General features: G+C 35.7%; 1 protein-coding gene across 4 annotated transcripts in view; it reads left to right on the forward strand.

The window, feature by feature from the left end:
* PDE4D (phosphodiesterase 4D) overlaps nucleotides 1–21,034 on the forward strand; it is a 418,117-nt gene that overhangs the window by 110,180 nt on the left and 286,903 nt on the right. Inside the window, exon 1 of one of the 4 annotated variants that reach the window (XM_075739990.1) lies at nucleotides 11,181–12,463. The exons of 2 other annotated variants lie outside the window; for them this stretch is intronic. In XM_075739990.1, the coding sequence (XP_075596105.1) occupies nucleotides 12,417–12,463 (47 nt within the window). In that variant the 5' untranslated portion in view covers nucleotides 11,181–12,416. Of the gene's footprint in view, nucleotides 1–11,180; nucleotides 12,464–21,034 lie in introns of those variants that run through there. One more of the 4 variants, XM_075739991.1, reaches the window with a different exon arrangement.

Here is a 21,034-nt window from a genome sequence, read left to right on the forward strand (position 1 = left end):
TTTCTCATGGGTTATGTTGGCAAAACAAAGTGAGACCAAATTATGTCATGACAGCTTCCCAAATTTCCCAAGTGTTAGTAGCTGGTGATCAGAGGGCTTGACTTCAGCGACCTAATCTAACTAGACCTGTAGCTGATTGTCTTTGTACCAGTTATATGGTCCCGTTTTCAATAATCAAATAATAGCAAAAGATCTAAATTGTTTGTTTTTAATGTCACAGAAGTGACTTATTTTACAAGAATATTTTAACAGAGCTGGAAAGTAAACAATTTCTCACTTTCCTTGACTAGATGTAATATTTAGCATGTAAGTATACAATATAGTTCAATACCTTGCTATCAGTCTCCAGGGGTAATGGGGAACTAGGATAGATTCAACTGATCCTGCAGAGACATCAAATATATGTCTAACTTAAAGTGTATGAGTCCTATTGTGTCTCACCATCTTATCTTGCTTGAATAATTTGCCAAATGGAGGGCATTCTCTGACGAATATTTCAGTAGGTCGACAGGAGACCAGTCTGTAGTAGACCTCTTTAAAGCAGCTAAAGTTGTTGTCTGTGTCAGAGAGACCCAATTTAGGAGTCTTTTCTTCAAAAACACTGGGAGCATATAGGAAAAAAGGCATGTTTTTATGTTGGCATGCTTCATAAAAGCTGATTCTCCAGTTTCTAAGCATTATACTTTTCACCATCTGAGATACGTTGTGGGGGAAAACTTACATTTCTTGCATTATATATATTTGAGGAAATAATCAGTGAGGCTTTGCAGGACTTCTCACTTTGTTCACAGTCACCCTGGCAGTGATTAATATCATGGATAGCATGGGGTTGCTTGGCATTTCCAGTGATGTAAGTGCACTAGGATTTGGACTTCAGTCTTTAGAAAAAGCTGCTATGAACTCATGCAATTTTGTACTTCAATCTGCAAACCAGAGAGGTTTGCTACTTAGATTGTCACATGTTTGCTCTTTATTCTACTCCTCTAAATAATAAATTAAAAAGAAACCAAGAATGGCTTTGTATACAGGGAATATTGGCCCATATTCACTTAATAAATCTTGTTAAGTACTTTACAATCAGCTTATTATTCTGCTTCTGTTAAGAACATTTTAGTCTCCTTCTCTATGTAATGAATAATAGTTTCCCACTGTTTTCTACTTAATTTAGGACTGTAAACCATTTGTGATAAAGATCTTGTCTCTTTTATGTTTCTTAGTTACCCTAAGCGTCTGTGGTTCTATGTTGCTATAAAATACTATGTACTTATCGCTGAGTACTTGTCCATACACATTCCAACTACATATGTACAAACAACAACATTTTCATCCAACAATATATACTAAAGCAACATCTGTATACTATTCCTGAGACAGTAGGAATCTCCTAATGCTATAAAAGGTCTGGTTTTTTCCTACCATCTGCAGCTGGGAAACAGAACTGCTATCTGAATTAGCTTTCATTTGGGCACTACAATTTAAATTACGTGGTTTCCTTAAATTCTGAGAAAACAGAGAAGTTTAAGGGTTGATTCTTAACCACTTTTTACCTAAGAAGCAGACACTAGCTGCAATGTCATTTTAATGATGACTTTTAGTTCTTGCACTCTAATCCAAGTTACAAATATATGTATTTTTGCTAGAATACAAGTTTAATGCTAGAAATTGCCAGACAGGAATATACAATTATACATCCATATTTCGTGCACAACTGACAAAAAAAAAAAAAAGGTATTTGTGTACAAAAAGGTAATTACTATGATAATTCCTGTCCTACCAAATAATAAAATATTATTCATAAGAACATGTATGTAAATGTAGGAGGACAGCATTGTGCAGTTTGTGCATGTGCATCATGCACGTGCTCTGCAGACCCCTGGGGGTTGGTGGACTGGTTCTAAAGGCATCTGTGAAAGGCAATTAAAAAATAACTTCAATGTCAGTTGGCACAAATTAGCTCCATGGGATCTGCATATCCACTGCTAGGAGGGAGGGGAATTACAGTTCTATGAATTGAAAAAAAACCCAACAAACAACCTGGAAATTAAAAGGAAGGTGTTGCATAGAGGCAAAAGAATTGTTTTGGGTGAATGTTATCTGGTAGAAGAGGCTGTTCTGTGACAGTGCTTGGAATTAGATAGAAACATCCCAACTTTATTAAAGAAAATAGTACCAGGAATTATAATATTATGAGAAATTTAAACTTACCATTTTTCTGGTGAAAAATATCCCAAATCTATAAACTTTGGTAAGAATTGGATAATAAGAAAAGATAAGTCTGAGCAGTTTCTTTATCAAATACTCAATGAACCAGCAGAAAACAAAAGGTGCATAAACTGTAAAAGCAATGAAAATAAAGAGAAGAAGCAGTATAGACTAGTGCTCTAGGGTTGGTTTTGGCATTACAGGAAATGGAAGAATATCTTCCTTTGTCTTAGTTTTTACTAGGAATATTATTTTAAGTATTTGGACAAGCATGATAGATAATAGAAACAAAGGTATGTAAATTTAAATTGCTAGAATTGATACGGAAGCAAACTTCAGGTATTAATGCTCTTAAGCTATGGGGACTTGACTATCCTTGTTCAAGAACTTTGAAAGAACTGGTACAGGAAATCTCGGTCTTGGAGTAGGGATTGTTAATAAAATTATAAAATCAGGAATAGTATAATAGTAAATGTGTTATTTGTATTTATAGAGACTGGAAGTGATCTAGACAGGTACCACTGCTTTTTTCTTTATTAAAAAACAACCAACGAACCAACCAAAAAAACCCCAAAACAACAAAAACTTTGAAAAGCAGAATTGCTAGACATCAAAACAATGAGAAAATCAGATTAAAATCGTATGTGCTTACTAAATTGAGTTGCTCTCAGGAATGTTAATATTATTTTCCAAATTAGTAGGTGGACTCATGTAGATGATCTTTGTTACAATGTCACTTGGGAAATTACATGGAAAGCATGGGTATCAGTAAAAGAATTTTAAGGCAGATGAGGAGCTAGTAAAAGAAGACAACAATAGACTGTCACAAGATAAGTATTATTTCACAAGTAAAATGCTATTAGAGTTCTAGAATTTCACTTAATATTTTTATTTATGGTTTTCTTAAAAACAGTAGGCCTTAGGAGTGGACTAGTGACACTTTGATAGGTCTCAGCATTAGGAAACTCACTATAGAGAAGAATCAGATAACAGGATCTTGGAGTAGTTCCAGTAGGAGGGAATGTAATGCTTAGAAGTTTTAAGTCCCGGAATTTTTTGAAACTATGAAAGAAAATAGAAAGTCTGTTGATGCCAATGAGGATAGGCTGACCACAAGGGAAAGATAAGTTCAGTGATTCAATGCTACTTATATTACTTTCATAATTGCTAACCCTTTTTATGACATAATCTCAATATTGAAATGATTTGATTTTGCAGGCCTTGAAGGTTTTGACATAATACATTTATTGATGACAAAGTTACACACAGAAATTCTTTACTCATAAATAATATTAAAACCAACAAAATCAAGGCAAATCAGAGCAAATAAAAAAGATGTTCATTCATTAGTGTACATTACCTCTCAAATATCTGACTTCATATTCTGATTTCAGTAAGAAATTATGCTAATGTGGTTCATTATTTTTCTCAGAAAAGCTATAGCAAAGGTTCTAGTTTGACAGAAAGCTGGAAGATCTAGATTGTTTAATATGAAAACATGTTATTGCAAAAGTCTTTAATGTTTCAGGACTCCTCATATAGAAAATAGTCTAAGTTTGCTCTTATTTCAATTTCTTAAAAGCAAAAGACTTGCAGTATGTCTATTCCCATCTTAAAAGTAACAACAAATATTTACCATGAATAAGCAGTTCCAGACAAAACAGCAGTCTGTCTGTTAATGATTCTGATAGGATGATCTACAGCTCAAAGCTTTATGAAGTTTTTGAGAGATTATTAAAAAGATAATTTAAATGTTCTAAACCATATTATAAATCATAAATTGAAATTTAGTTGACTGAACTGTGTATTTGAGGACATCAGAAAAGTGTACTTGATAGAAAAATAAGGTATGTTAAGGGAAATGACATTTCAGGAAAAAATATCTCAAAGTATTGCCCCTTATTTTTCATGTGTCCCATTCTACCACTTCCCCTTCCCTATCCAAGAAAAGATGCCATCTAGACTGGAAAGTGTCAAAAAACCCAGTATATCTAAGTAAGATTCTGTAAGAATTGTCAATGAAAAGTCCTTTTTCTCCATTTTCTTTTGTAAATCATTTCCGTATTGTTCAATTCAGGTAGTTATTATCCCTTTTACAAAATACAGTTGTGTTCAGAATACATATAATGCTTGGCAGTATAGAAAGAAACCATCTTCACTTGGCTAATATGCAAATTAGTAGCAAGTGAAATGCAAACATTACTAGATGGGGCGGGGGGGGGGGGGGAAGGAAGATTTTTTTTGATGCCAGGCAAACCCCAGAACGTCTTACAGGCTATCTTTTCTCCACAACCCCGCAGAGAAGGTAAAGCTGATATGAATGGAGTATAGTTGAGTTTCCAGTGTGCATATTAAAGGCATACTTTGTGATTAAAATTTTTTTTAAAAAAGTTTACTCCTAGTGAATACGTATGCCCTTTCATTCTTCAGTTTCTGAAAAGGTTTGTGTTTTCTCATGTAAGATTCTCAGCTACTTTTCAATACTCATGTCAACATCATCTTATAAAGGAAGAGTAAAAGTCTTTGCAGAATCATCAATATATATTTTTTTTTCTTCAGTTAACCTAAGTATGGACTGCTAGCATGCACCGTTCTGTTAACTCCATCTTGCAGGCTCACATGCCATCTTCACAACATTCTTGGTGTACCCAGGTTTGGGAAAAAAAAGAATTGAAAATAAAACCAAGTTTTATCAGATAAGTTTGTAAGCAAAATAAATAATCCCTATTTTAGCATCACTTGTTAAATTGAAGACAAAGCACTTACCTAAATAGAATTATCTTAAATCATATGCTTTGTTTCACTTTAAGCTTCTTTCTCTAGAATGAATATAATACTTTATCATACTACAGTAACTAATATTTACTGGAATAAATTGAATTGCTCTGTTTTTTCAAAGTATGAACAAGTAGAATTTCATTCCCCCTTGTCATTTAAGATTCAAGTACTCTGAACTATATTCTAGTTGAAATAGAGTATGACTAAAACCAATACACAATAATCTCCATATTATAGTACACGTCATGACTGTTCACTGGAAGTGTATTTAATCTGACTTCAGTATAAATAAAAAACTGTCATCATTTTCTTAATGCTTCAGTTTTACAGTTGTGAAAAGAGGCAATTGGTTTTCTTAAACAACTTCTGCCAAAGTGTTTCTGGGAATTTCAGTCGTACCTAGTATTTTCACAGAGATAAAATTCTAGAATTTATGGTTACCGGAAGTCACTTCCTGTTTCACAACAGGTGTACAGACAAACCGCTAACATGGTGCCAGCCACATACTCTGTACCAATGACTTGAATAATGTGACTCCTTACAGAGAGCTCAAGCTCTGCTTCTGACCGTAAATAAGAGAGCAGGACACAGGAGGCAAAATGACTTGATAAATATGAGCTTAAACTAATCTCCATTTTAATATGGTAAATCTCTGTTCTGTCAGCTAACTAGACTGACAGAACTAGACTGGTTGCTTTTCTTCTTCCTGCTTTTCTTAAGAAAAAGGAGATATGTTGGTCAGTTGATGGGCAGGGAAAGGGGTCAAATGAGAAAAGAGAAAACAATGATCTGCAATTCATATTTCCATTTCTTTTGCATGCATGTAAAGTTTCTGTTTGTAAAATGATCTTTAAGGCATCTGAACTCTAATGCAATAGGGAAGAGATGAGGCTGTGAGCATAACCAGTGCTGCCTAACCTATGGAGACAGGTTGCTATGCAGGACATTCATTCTTCAGGCATCACCGATTGGTACTATCAAGGACAGCAGGACTATTTCTCTTCAAATTAAACAAAAAGGTAGTTTAATCTCCCTGAGATGTACTGGCATTCCTTTCCACACCACTCCATCTATTCCAGTTTAAAGCTATGCAACTTTAAGGATCTTTTTACATCAAATATAAATGGCACAGCAAAAATATAGTGACCACTGACACCAAGTGAGATGAGGGACAATAATTGTTTTTGATACAACTGAGCAGAACTTACATTTTAGAATGAGATTACCTGAAACCACCTCTTGCTCTAATTGAAGGGGAAAAAAAGAGAGAGAGAGACAGAACAAGCTAAAAAGTTAATAGAAGACACATAAAATAATAATTTTTCAAAGATCTTGACCTGATGATTCTTTGGACACTGAAAAGGGCTGGGGCTTGGGTGAAGAATGTTCTGCTCAAATTACATTTAGAGTTGAGCACATCATTTTCAGAATGAAAATATACTTGATAACTAAGCTTTTTTTCGTCTTAAGGGATAGCCACAAGCTCTTAGCAACATTACCTAATTCATGATTGTTGTTCAAAAGTGAACTATATCTTTTTTGAAGTTTTATCTTTTAGTATTAATTTCAGTGAGATAATTATGGCTTTAAGCTCTCAAGCCCTGAAGGCAAGTTTTGTGCAGTGGGTTATATCCACGCTATACAGCAATCACTTAGACCTTATCTGGGTACAGAGAAACATTTTTTCTCTGTCATTTTTCAGTTCAAAGTGTCTGAAATCACGTGACATTTTGCCAGACCCCACTGGAATGGTGTTTCTATAGCATGACATCAAAATGCATGTTGCTTGCCTTACAATTTGTCATGGTATCTGAGGATGGAAGGGCTGTAGAGATGCAACAAGACTGAAGGAAGAGTAGAGACAAATAAAACTGCTTTTATGTGGACTGCTTGTAGCAAAGTGTTTCTAAAGTTGCACAGGTTCTTCTGTCTGAAGGACTAGTTTACATACTCCAGAAGGGGGCCCGAATGTGAGCTAATTTCCATGCAGGGTGGATGGTAGAGGAAGCAGACAGGAGAAAAACCCGAGTTACTTGGCTTGACATACACATATGTAACACCTCTGTGAGTAAAGCAGTCTAAAATGTGGTAAGGAGCTTATCGTGCTTATCTGCTCATTCTGTTGAGGATTCTGATGAGAAGCATTTGTGCCCTTACTTTCTATGCTGTTGTTATTATTATTATTATTGTTATTGCTATTACTACTATTATTACTATTATTATTATCTCAGATAACTTCTGTGGCCCTAAAAAGTTGCACGACTAAAGATCTATCACTTGGGTGATTTTGCAGTGGGATGCATTTCTTGCCACTTCATTAATCAAGTTGATTTTTTAATCCACATGTTTTTTATGGAGAATTTATAAATAATAAAGGGATCCTAACACTCAAAATATAGAAATGAATCCCAAATATGGGGAATTGTCACATCCATACATTATATTTCCATAATATTGCAGAGGAATCTATACTGACATTTAAGTGACTGCTAATTTTTATTCAGTTCTTTCCTTCTGGTTTTGGGTAATCACTTTACTGGTTTTTAAAAAACGCATACAAAAATGCCATATTTTGCCTTTTTTATTTCTTTAAAATAATTTTTATTTCAACCTTCTTCTTGAAGGTTGAAATTACCTGTCTGCACACTATTTATGTTAGCAATATGTTTCTTGCATTAGCCTGTATCACATACCTCAGACTTGATCTCGATGAACCCTCCATGTCCACTGATAGCATATTTCAGGCTCCACAACCATTTGTTTCTTGGAGGGCATTCTGAGACTTTATACAATTATCAAGTCTGATAAGGTTTTTTTGTTGATACTTGCCCAGAATCTACAGGTTGAATCTACCAGCTCATCTTGCATTCTGTCTCACAAAAGCTACTATCGGTCATTATCACTATTTAGCAGTGACACTGATGAAATTCTGTGTACACTTCTTAAGAGCTGGCTTGACAGCATTTCTTTAAGCATTAGCTTTACCTTTCTAGATAAATGTTTTGCCCTGCATGTTATTGTATTGCCATCAATATATTTGATTCAATGGCGCTTTTTTGCCCATTTTTTTAAAAATCAAAAGATTTAGTAACTTAAAATGATCTCTTCAGAAAATTTGTACTCATTCTTAGCATACAAATGGTAGTTTTATATGCCTCTGGTGCAGTTTGTTTCTCATAACCTGTATGGTTTGTATTATATATTTTCATTGGGTTTGTTGATTTTTATGTTAAAAATCTGACACTGGTAGAACAGCAGTTCTTGCCTCTCTTAGGTCGTCATATAGCAGGGCCTGTAGCGACAGGACAAGGGGTAATGGCTTTAAACTAAAAGAAGGCAGATTCAGACTAGATATAAGGAAGAATTTTTTTCTGATGAGGGTGGAGAGACACTGGAAGAGGTTGTCCAGAGAGGCTGTAGATGTCCCATCCCTGGAAACATTCAAGTCAGGTTGGCCAGGACTCTGAGCAACCTGATCTAGTTGGAGACGTGCCTGCTCATTGCAGGGCGGACGGTTGGACTAGATGGCCTTTAAAGGTCCCTTCCAACCCAAACCATTCTATGATTCTATGATCATGACCAGAAATGTCACAAGGTAATCTTTTCCTCTGGTGTCTACTAGTGCATTTGCAGCTATACAAAGAGGCAAAGAATATACTTTATAGGTCTTCTGCTTAACAGACACAGATCATAGTCAATTCTTAAGTGAATTTTCTGACATCACTAGTAATTGAAGAGCTGAATACTGTGGGAGGAAGACTATGTAGAAATTAAGAAATGGAGTTGGAAATAATCCTGTCTTTGGTTCTCCTACCCCAAATGGAAAATGGAAAGGTGTTCACCATTTTCACTGTTTAATATGCTGATTAACAACAAGGTTTATAGGACATACTCTTCACTCCTCCCTATTTAGATATTTCATTGGGCAGTCCGAAATGCAAAATTCCCTAGATCGATGAGAGAGAGAAAGAGCATAGATCCTTACTCTACAGTCCAATGTGACTATTTATTTGGAAGTGAGAAGTGCTTCCAGATAATTTGGTTCCTTCCACAAATGTACTTTGTCCATTATCTAATTAATATTAGCAGAAAATTCTCAAGGAGACTTTGTAGAAGGAACTGGAACCTAGGATTCCTCCATCTCAGAGAAGAGCCGTCATCACTTGCAGACTCCTGTTTGTGTCTCTGTTTTATTCCCTCCAGCTTCTTAAAGCCTAGCCTAGATCCTGCACCAATGGGGACAATGCACTAGACTTTCTTATAGCCTACATTGTAATAGTCAGAGCACTGTCCTGGTGGCAGAACCAAGGAATCAAAGCAAAATCTGCTTTGCATTGCTTTTATCTGTTTTATTTTTATTTTTTTTTCTTGATCTGAAATTGTGCTTGAACTAGCTTTTCAAAGAGCTTGCTGAACTTGAATTGGAACTGACGTATTAAAATTCTTATTTGGTCAAAGAGATGATGCCACAATGTTAATGTCATTAAATGTTTTTAGGTGTTGCTTTTTTTTTTTTTTCAAGGTGAACTGATTAACAAACTATTATGGGCTTGAACTGGAATAATTTTACAAGTCAACCTAATCTGGAAATGTAACAAAAATTATTTACTGGTTAAAATCTCTGGCTTTAATTTATCCCTGCTCTGCAAAGCCCATATATTGTGTATTCCACTTTGTTGGTGAGTTCTGTAACTGGTTTGTAATATTATGCAGTAACTTTATATACGCCCACTCTCCTTTTGCAACTCTGCTTCTGAATGAAATTAGTTGAGTCAGTGGATGCTATGCTTTGTGCTGAACATAGTACTAGAGAAAACCAGATAAATTGGTATATAGATGCAGAACAGACTCATTCGTGCATTTCAAATGTGTTAGGTGCCAGGTCAGTATTGAGAAGCTCTCTCTCAAGATAGTACAAGGCATTAAGTAAGTGTAGTGTTGAAAATGTCAGTGCCCATGGATGATCAGGCAAATATGCAGTTAGGTAAGTGCAATATGAAATAATAATGATGGTGCAGAATTATGTAGCATTTGATGTAGTTAATATTTCATACTAAATGGATCTAGCCTAGAGAAGGCAACAGACAACTGGATTAGTTAGATGTAATGTTTTTTCATATTCAGATTAATCACACAACCTTGCAGTTTTCACAGTTTTGTTTGTATTCTTTTAAAATGTCTCTTGTACAAATTCCTGAAGTAATTGGTGTGTGTGGGTGTGTGCTTTTTACATAAACCATGACCATATCATAACAGTTATAACAGCTTACCAGGTCCTTTTAAAAGTTATACTGAATATTTATCTTTATTCAACATGATTATATACTTTGTTTTGTAACTTCTTAGGGAGAAAAGGCTAATTTTCATTCTTGCTATTTGTAAGTCTCATTGCCTACTTTCTATAATGGTTGTGTTTAAATGAAAAAAGAAAACCCAACCTCCTGCAGAGTAGTAGGACATAAATGATGCTAGAGCCCCTTTAAAGTTTGGAATCTGTTGTACTTTGCTACTCCAAGCCTTCAGAGTACAGTAATATACAAATGTGTGCAGCACTGCAGGCTGCCTTTTTATTACTGAATTGAAATAAATACTATTTCACTGTCAACACATTGTGACATACAAGTAGTTTAAAATTTTATTCATCCTCCAGAATGGCATCAACTGTACTAGGGCTAATTTGGGGTATTGTAGAATAGAGCTGTGACAGCAACAGAACTGAGTTTAAGGAAATAGGATCTATAAAAATGTGCAGTGCAATATCTTATCGTGTTACTCCCAAGTCCACCCACACCCTAATCAAACACACAGTCTTATCACATGTTTTAATGTCATTGAAGTTGCAGCTGGCTTCCATACTGCAGGATTTCCTGTCCAAAAGGGCAAGGGGTCGTTTGAAGTTTAAAAAGTCTTAGTGCAGCATAAACCATTTAAAAAGGAATGGCAAGAAAACAATATATGGCCTGGGCAGGCTGGAGTATAAAAACCCCATCTAGAAATCCTTCACGTCTCAGTAGAGATCAACACAGTGAACTCTGTTTCCTACATGTATCTTTTCCTAGAGATTTTTGCACTTCCATGCAAAATTTTCTTTGCTCTCAGTCACCCAAGAGAAAGAGGTTGTTTTAAAGGAAGGCTCTCCGGCTTTGATCTTCCCCAGTGCCCCCGTCCTTCCCCTCCATCCGTCGGTGGGAGAGGCAGGGCAGGATGTGCTGTGTCAGGAGAACCCACCTAGAGGGCCCCCTTGACGCCAGCACAGCCTCTGCCAGGCAGAGCCCTCACCGCAGCCGAGCCCAGTCTGCTGCAGAGTAAGTGCCACCGAGTCCGCAAGTGTCCGGGGCTGCTGCCGGGCGAGGATAACAAGGAGCCCGAGGGGTAGGCTGGAAATTCTGGTCAGGAAAAAGGATGCCAGACACTGTTGCCTGCATTGCTTCAAAATATATGCCGTCTCTTTAGCTTGGGCTTAAGAATCTTCCCGAGGATATTTACCAGAGCGTCAGGAGTGATAACTACTATCTGGGAACTGAATTGGGAAAGAAGGACAGCAGAGAAAGAATGCTTAGGTAACACGGGACTTAAAGCTTTGCTTTCATTTTGCAACGTACAAATTGATGCACGTGGTTTTATATACCGTATAACATCGAAATAGAACTAGGTTCTGCAGTGAGAGAGTCGAGAGCTTAGTCATTTTACTTAAAGGGAGCAGGCAGCCTTATTATGGGGTTAGACAGCAAAAATGAATTTGATCATGTTATGATCATATCTCATGATGGTATCTAACTGTAGTCCTGACCTATGGAGCGGAAAAAACATACTTCCTGCCTTCTTTCTTAGTTGAAGAAATAAACCCACAGTATCAAATTCAGAAAGAAGTTTGGGATTATTGTACACGGCTATTAAACATAGTCCTGTTCCCTGGGTTTGTAAGAAAGGAAAACTGCATTAAAGTGATCACTGATGAATATGTGTCTAAGAAAGAAGAAAAAGCAATATTTCTTTCTGAACATGGCAAAGCTATCTGAAGTTACACATCTCCCCCTAACCACTGATTTGGCATGGATGACAAGAAACTATCTTTTGACTAACCTTTTCCAACTGTCCAAAATGCTGCATGTGAAGATGCTTTAATTCACAGTCAAAGCACTTGGATTTTTATCAAGGCAAACTGTTGGCATTGTCATACCAATTTCTGTATACTGATTAGTTTAATGTTTTTTTAAGTAGCAAGTGATGCATAAATGGATGGACATGTACCTAGAAAACCCTATGAGAAGTCTTTCTTTGGACCCTGGGAATTTTTATTTTTGTGGATTACAGCAATTCTTGCAATAATCCCTGCTGTTAACTGCTCATGCAGTTGTTCTGGAATGCATCTATGAATACCATAACAGATAAATCTGTCTGACAAGGAAAACACTAATGTTGGAAGATCTGTGAACATGATGCATGTGAATAATTTCCCCTTTAGGAGGCATTCATGGATATGGTGAGTAATCAATACACATTACAGATTGTTAAACTCAAAATGCTTGTTTGCAAAATACTGTGGCAACTACCAGATGCTATGTTTTTCCCTACATTAATGTCAAATGAGGACTAACAGGGCTATGAGAAAAAAGAAAATCTTACAGAGATAGTAGTGATGAAGTAATATGAGTTTGGCACCCCTTTGCCTTTACAAAATAGGCAAACCATAAAAATTGTATTGTTATGGTCATGTTTTCTTACAAGATAAAAGCCTTTTCAGCAGGGAGATGTATTTTCTTCCTGTATCAAAGGAACACTTCTTCTCATTTCTCTTTTAGCCTGACCTGAAGGAAATAACGAAGACGTATTTTCCCCCTATGATACTGTGTTTTTTGTCCTGGAACTTATTTATTTATATGCATGCAAGTGACCTGAAAACAGGAAAATATGCTTATTCATATGATAATTCAGTAATCTTTAATAAATGCATTTGTATGGTAGGTTCTTAAATGTGGCTGTTTGGAAAACAATGATTATAACATTTAAATCCCTTTATCGTGATTAAAAAAATCTGTTTTCTCTTTGAACCACAGGCATCTATAGTTTTTGCTCACTAAAAATTCTTTCTCTGTAACTTTCTTTGCAACACAGTGCAGTTAACTTGCTTATAAATTCTACCAGTGGTTGTTGCGTCATGTCTTGCTCCTGATGTTGGAATTAATGTTGTGATTAGTGCTTAATGAGTATTATTAGCTAATGCAAAAATACTTCCACAGAAAACTTTTGCTCTTTTTGGTAAATATTTGGTCTTTCAAAATATTAGAAGCAAACATATAAATATATTATAGAAGCTCATTTAAAAAAAAAATCAATTTGAGGGATTGGCTTCAGGGTGCATGTTTGACAGATTTGCCCTTAATATATGTTAGCCTCTGCATGTAACTGATTTGCAGGAAAACCTAAGAAAGGATTTTCTCTGGGAAATGTATTAACAAAGTTCTAAAAGCCAGGCTCTCTGTATGGCGTTTCCAAGTTCTATTTCAGAAGGCTGGTTCAGAGCCGAGACCCCAGAGCCTGGCAGCACCCGCGCTGGCGTCAGCCGGGTGTCATTTGTCGGAGGAGCCGGCTGCTCTGCGCAGAGCCAATGGCAGGAGCGGAGAGCAGCCCGTCAGAGCGGGGGGGCAGGGGGACGAGGCGCTGTCTGCTCCTGTGCTCCTCACACTTAAATTTTAATACACAATTAGTAGGCAGGCTCTCCTTTGAACGCATCTGTTGGGTTTTTTAAATTTTTATTCCACCTTTCCATAAGACCATTTCAGTCTACAGAAAATTCTTTTAGAGACAACTTCAAACCACATCACCTAAAAAATGAATAAGGTGATCTTGAATCTATTTCATTTTTTGTTTTGGCAGTTTATTTAGCAAAGTGTGTTGGAAAGTGTGTCGTGCAGTGCACACCTAGCAGGAAGACCGTTTCCATTGTCATCTAAGAATTTGGCCCACTTCTGTTTTTAATAACTTGGATAAATTATTTTAAGCACGTTTTAACCCCCAGGGTTCATTTGCTAAGTCAGTCATTTTCAAGCATGAACCCTGAAGTCTGCTGAAAGGGTTTTGGAACAAACCAACTGTTTTTTATTTATCTTCTCTGAAAGGTAATTACCTGGTTTCTCTGTTACTCCTTGCCAGCCCCTTGCTGGCTGCCACAGTACGTGAACCCATTGCCTAGGGAGGACTGGCAGCAGTGTTTGCTGGGAAGATGTATGAAGATAATGATATGTTCTATGTTTACTATTTTAACTGAATGCAAACTATGCCATGCCTACTATCATGCTTACCGAATCATAGACCTTAATTTAGAATGGAAATGTTTTTAGCACAATGTTGTTCATCTCAACTCTCAGAGAATTGGCAAATTTGCTTATTCATGCTACAATAGGTCTGTAAGGAGCATTTATGAGTGACAGGGTTTTAAGTTGCCAGTCATAACTTTTTTTCTAATTCTGAACCTTCACAAATCCATGCATTGCCTATAAAGTATGCCAATCGTTTCTACTGTGAATAGAAATTGGCACAAAGAAAAGTTTTCTATATGTATATTACCTCCCCTCGTGCTACTTTTAGACGTCCGTTAAAGGACGATAATGAAGATAAAGGAAAGGATATCTTTCCTGGGACCCAATTAGTTTTGTGTTTGTTTAATACAAATATTAGTTGATCATCTTTAAGAATGTTTCCCCAGTGCTGATGCAACACATCAAAGGTGTTTTGTGGCCAGCATCATATACATCATAATATATGTAACTTTTATATGCATACAGAACCAAGTATTTCAGAAGTAGGACTAATAATTTTCTGCACCTTAGAGATGTTGCTTTTTTAAGGTATTTTCTGTACCTTAGAGACATGCACTATGCCTTCACGTGCTAGTTCCTGCTCATCTCACATGGAATATGGGGAGGAGCAGTCAGGGGGGATAAAAAACAAACCCTTCTGAAATAGAATTTATTGTTTGAAACGCCCAGGGTTTTAATGTTGTGTAACCAGACAGAGGGGTGGATGTTTTTTTTGTGCTTTGTCCTTTATATGGGATTAGGGAAAGAATAGCCAAAGTGACGGCTGTGAGAGTAGCGTTTGAATATGAACCCATAAGCTTTTGGAAATGTAGTGAGAATTCCAGTATCTGAACTCTCCTGGTAATTTTAGTAACAGGTAGGAACTGACTACTGGCAAAAAGCAGCTATAAAATGTATATGTTCCCAGGAAGTATGAATAGGAGTACAACTATACCAGACAGGTAACTACTGGAGAGAGTCCAGCAAAGGGCTACAGAGATGATGAGGGGACTGGAACATCTCTCGTATGAGGAAAGGCCGAGAGAGCTGGGTCTGTTTAGCCTGGAGAAGAGAAGACTGAGAGGGGATCTCATCAATGCTTATAAATATCTAAAGGGTGGATGTCTAGAGGAAGGGGCCAGACTCTCTAGAGTGGTTCCCAGTGGCAGGATGAGGGTCAACGGGCACAGACTGGAACCCAGGAAGTTCCATCTGAACATGAGGAAAAACTTCTTTACCCTGAGGGTGACCGAGCACTGGAACAGGCTGCCCAGAGAGGCTGTGGAGTCTCCTTCTCTGGAGATATTCAAAACCCACCTGGACACCATCCTGTGTGACCTGCTCTAGGTGATCCTGCTGTAGCAGGGGGTTGGACTAGATGACCTCCAGAGGTCCCTTCCAACCCCCACCATTCTGTGATTCCGTGATTCTGTGTAACTATAATCTGTATGGACTCTAAAGGGCACATAAAACTGAGACTGGAGTAGACAAAAAAAGGGTATTTTGTCTGAAGCTGTTTCAAACAGTTCGGTTTGTAGAGAAGCAAATACATATGATTAAAGGGGTGCACTGGTTGCGGCAAGTGATGTCCCAGGTGAGGATAAAGTTAGTCCTAGCAATAGTGAGAAACATTTGTGATGAGAGTAGGAGTATAATTTTATAACTACTTACCACATTACACTATATACAACTTAAATTATACATTAACAATATGCAGCTTACTGCCATTCACACTGAAAACAATTTTAGAAACATTTACTGCTGAATTATATAACCTTGCTTTCCTTTCCATTACATTTTATCTGTGTTTTTGATGCCAAACCAAATAAACATGGTATTCAATTTTGGCTTGTGAAATTGTGTAAATAAATATTGCACATGCCTTTTATCTTTACCATAGGAATAACAGGAGTGAAAAACCTGTGTTCAAGAATATCTGTCTCTAAACTGGTAAAGATTTTAAATTAATCCACAGGTGAATACACTAACTTTTCAGAATCAGATATGTAACCTATGACTGTCCATCTTTTTCTGCCAAATTTTGTCCTACTAAGATTGAATGAAATTTAATTTGCTTACCAAACCAGCGAATAAAGAAAAAAAAAAAAATCCTTTCTTGGTTCCAGTTTAATCCCACTATATTTACTTGATTTGATCATTATTGTTCTATGTACTTCATCTAATCAAAATGATGCAGATGCATGGTTATACATGTTATACTTTGCTTCAGATTAATTTGATGACTAGCTTTTTGAAAAGCACCTTAGTAAATCCCTGAATGAATGCAATTGTTAATAAGCGTCTGTCTTCTGTTTTTGCCAGTATTCTAGAATAATGATACTAAATTGTTTATTTGTACATTTTTTAGAACCCCACATGGTTTTTAGCCAGCCAAAAATGGTTTGGCTTTCCATTGTTATGCAGGTTCTTCCATTTTGTGAGAATAGAACAATATGTAACTGCAAAGAAAACTGATAGAAAATGAAGATCTGAATGCTAATGCACAAAATAAACTGTTCCTTATGTTCTTAGGAGGTGATGAGTCATCTCAATTCACTAAGGTATCATGGGGAACTGAGTCTGACCAGTGCTATGCTCTTCTCTTGGCATAACTCTTCTAACCCAAACCAGGATGAAATGTTTCATGCAGATGTTTATTCATTTGCTTGTTCTAGAATATTTTGTGTATTTCATAGTGAGGGAAGGAAAAAAGTTTCTTTCTGAGCTGCTTTTCAGCACTGTATTTAACTAGTTTTTAGATATTTTATACTTAAGACATTAAGATAAAAACTGTAGAGGAATATCTCAGTTACTCTTTTTGAAATCTGGATTTGAACTTGAATTTGGGGAAAAAAAAGTGATGATTTCTTAAACTAAGAAATCTTTTTAAGACCAAATAATTTTGTTTGATCCTCTGTGGCCAGTATATTTTCACAGTACTGCTAAGTATGAAAGGTCACCTTATTCCCTGTTTTTTTATGCTCAGTAACAGGTGTTACTTTCCATCAGGCATTGTTGAAGTTTATTGCTCAAAATAGGATGAGTGTAGTAAGATGTAGTAAGATATGGAATGAAAGAGTGAGTTTCATTTTAAGGTATCTGTTGCCTTTTCCTTTGTATTTTTAACACCTTATCTGCCTGGTAGCACCTAACCAGCATTCAGCATGCTGAATATCAGTGAAGAGATGAAAATATTTCTACTATTTGCAAATAGAGCAAGGGTCTATTTATTTATAATTTGTTTTAGCAGTGCTTTGACTTTCTGTAATGTTTCCATGTGAAAAGCCGAAAGTTATCCAGATGCTAAGCCTGACAACACCCCTGACAGGTTGGTTAGATATATATCTGTATATGTAAATTACATCCCTCACCACTGAAGTGTTCTGTAGTTTTCCACGCAATTTATGGCACTTTTGCATGCAAAATTTCTGTGCAGGCAAGATAAGTTAACCGTATGAGCTAATGAAAACTGTCATTGCTCACTTTGGGTGTTCTAGACAGATGAGTATCCTGTTGGGACTTTAATCTATTGTTCCAGAATAATGAGATCATTTAACCTGCATTTTCAGATCACTAATATACTCGTCTTTATATTACTGCAACTGATTGAAACTAAACTTTTGTATCTTTGAAATGTGAACACTTGCCAAGGCCTGCCTTTTGCTCTTCTGTCTTCAGCATATGATCCCTAAATGAAGTTGTTATTTCATACCTCTGGCCTTTGGATGCACTACCTGTTTCATTCATTCAGACTGAAAACACTTTGAAACACTGTATCTCACTAGAAGTAGAGTACATCTTTTAACCAGTCATTTTCAGGCTAAGTAAGAGTCGATATTTCTTGAAGGATCCTATAAACTTCCAGAAAGTCTTGCTTATTCTGGATATAATCCTGATTTATATCTTCTTGGAAACTCAAGTCATAATAGTAGAAACTACAGTGAAGCTTCTTTTACTCATAAAACATCTGTTGAGTGTTCATGCAGTTCCTCTACATTCTCCTCACTGTTACCTGCTTACAAAGAGCCACCTTCTCTTCTTTGGGAAGAGTTAATCCGTACCTGCACTTCGACTCAGCAAAAATTACCCTACACCTCTACCTCATAAACAATAGTTTAATAATGAAGAAAAAAACATTTAAATTATTATTACAGTAAACATGTTGATTAACTGTTACTTATTATTTATTCTGTTTAATTTATAAAGTATTTGTAAGTAGATTTGTGGGTACTCATATTGTTTCTAGACATTCTGACCTCTGTTAAGTGGGTATGGTCTTTCATTCACAGATCGGTTAACTTGAGGATGGGAATTTGTTTTCTACTGGGAAAAGAAATGACAGTGTTTAGAATATTCTAGTAAATTAGCAGTTTTATTTGAAATCCATATATTTGACATTCGGAGATAGTCAAAGAACTTCCCAGGTCTATACATGAAGGTTTACTTTATTTGATATTTTCAGCATAGTATTTGTGGGCAGGGAGAAGAGAAGCGTAGAGGGAGAGGAGAGAAGAACTGATAAAAATCTTGAAAGCTGACAATTACAAAACTGAAGAAGGTTGGTCAACAAATATAATTTATAGCTGATTGTATTTCCATCTCATTAAAATAGGAATAGTTTGGTTTCACTTGTATGCGAGCTAAATGGCAATTTTTATGCTAATATTAATTCAATATTGTCTGCTGAAACCCTAACTGAATACATGATGCTTGATATTTTTTTATGACTGGATTAACTCTTTGATAATAACAGAATGATTTAAAATAACTTTCATTTTAACCATTTAAAAATACAAGAACATTTCCAGTAAAAGCTACTGGTCAGTAGCTGTTAATAGATGGAACAATTTTCCCTATGTGACTCACTGCATGGAATTAGCAAAACAGAACACACAAAATACAAAGTTTCAAAGGAGTGGAAAGAACCAAGCACAGATTCTGAAAAAGGATTGAACAATTTTGCTTAGGAAACTTGTAACTATTTTCAAGTGTCTGATCTATTTATATTATAAAGCATGTAAAAATATTAACAGAAGTAAGGGATGTTTATTTCTCTACTTTTAAAACTGGCTAAATTGATATTCCTAGATTACCTTGAGAATTTATTACTGTTTTTAAAGATGAGTATGGGAAATTGGTATGAAAATTAGTATTTTGCCTTATTTAGGCAGTAACCCACTTTCTGTTGAGAATTGACTAAAACATTTGCCTGAATATTAAAGATACTCAACCACTGGAAACCTATAGTGAAACTGAGTATGCCTGAGTCTCAAATTCAGTTATCTGTTCCTTTTAGTTTTAGTTAGCTTAGTTAATATCTTTTTTTTTTTTAATTTTACAGAATTACTTTATTAATTTTTCACTTTATTATATATTTTACAAAAAACATGTGGAAGGTTTAATTATTTTTCTAAAGTAGCATGGTTTCATATTTTCAATTGTCTGAAGCAATTGGTTTAGATTTTATTATTTCATATTGGCTCATTTTAATTGGGTTACTTTGATATGACAGATGACAGCTTGTCCCCTTCAGGAAAACAGATAATTCTTAGTGACATGAAAAGAAATTACTTTAACTCTTTCCATCTGCAAACGTCACTCCTGATTTCATGATTTTTTGGATAGCACTTATCAAACCCGTAATTTCAGCCATAACCAAATGGGCTTTGATATTTGATCTCAAATAGAGACATATTTTTAACGCTGTTAGTAGCTACAAATTAAATAATTTACCTATGTCTATCATATGGATGTAACTCCAACAGAAAGTTTGTGTGTCCTTCACAAGTTGTTGGGCTTAACACAACAGTTATTTAGTGAAATTCTAAGGTCAGTTCTATGCCTAGTTGAACAATCGCATTATCTTTAGAACATTTTAAGAAAAAAGGTATTCCATGTTGTGTCATAACATTTTAAATTCCATTCCTTTTATGTGTCTTACTCCATGTTATTACTGGATTTATTTTTCTTTACAAATTTATTGGAATAGATTTTAAATAATGAGTTCTTCAACAATCAGTTTTTTAAGAGTGATTTATTTTCTGGTGATGTTAATATACCCTCTGTTATTCACCAGCAGAGTTTAACTTCCTTTAAACTGGCAAAAAATACAGCTCCTTTGTAACATTCCTTGCAGATTCAGAACTGGACAAGACTTTCAAGGTGAAATAGCCTTTCTGGTTACAGTAGAAGCATCAAGGACAGAGGCTCAGTGATACGTGTGTCTGGATACTAGGGAAGAAATATTTCAAGAGTTGGTTTTGTTTGCTTTTGTATCCAACCGTATTATCCGTAGGCAAGTCATGTCTTTAGGGAAGTGAATAGACTTTAGTTATCAAATTATTAATTACAGTGTTAGTTTAATTTATTGTATAACTAAATATGTGAGACATATTAAAAATAGTGGGTTAACTGTGGTTTTGACTGCTATGTTAAGGGGAAAGTTCTGTTCGGTGAATCTGGCCTTTAGTTGTTAATTATGATATTGACCAAATATTGACCAATTAAAATTAATCTTACCACATCAAAGTCTAAAATTTCTATGCATCTTAGACCATTTGTGAAATTTTGTTTTCATGGTCTGTGAATTTAAGAACGTCATCTTCCAGTATTATTTTTTTGGATAATTCATCTTTAATTGAATAAGTGTCATAACTGAAAAAGGAATGAGGCACATCATCCATGCCTACTCTCAGAACTTCAAACAGAGGAACAAGTATCCTGTCACATTCAGAATCAAGATACATTCAGCAATG

This window comes from Balearica regulorum, chromosome Z (assembly GCF_011004875.1).
Source record: "Balearica regulorum gibbericeps isolate bBalReg1 chromosome Z, bBalReg1.pri, whole genome shotgun sequence".
NCBI lineage: Eukaryota > Metazoa > Chordata > Aves > Gruiformes > Gruidae > Balearica > Balearica regulorum.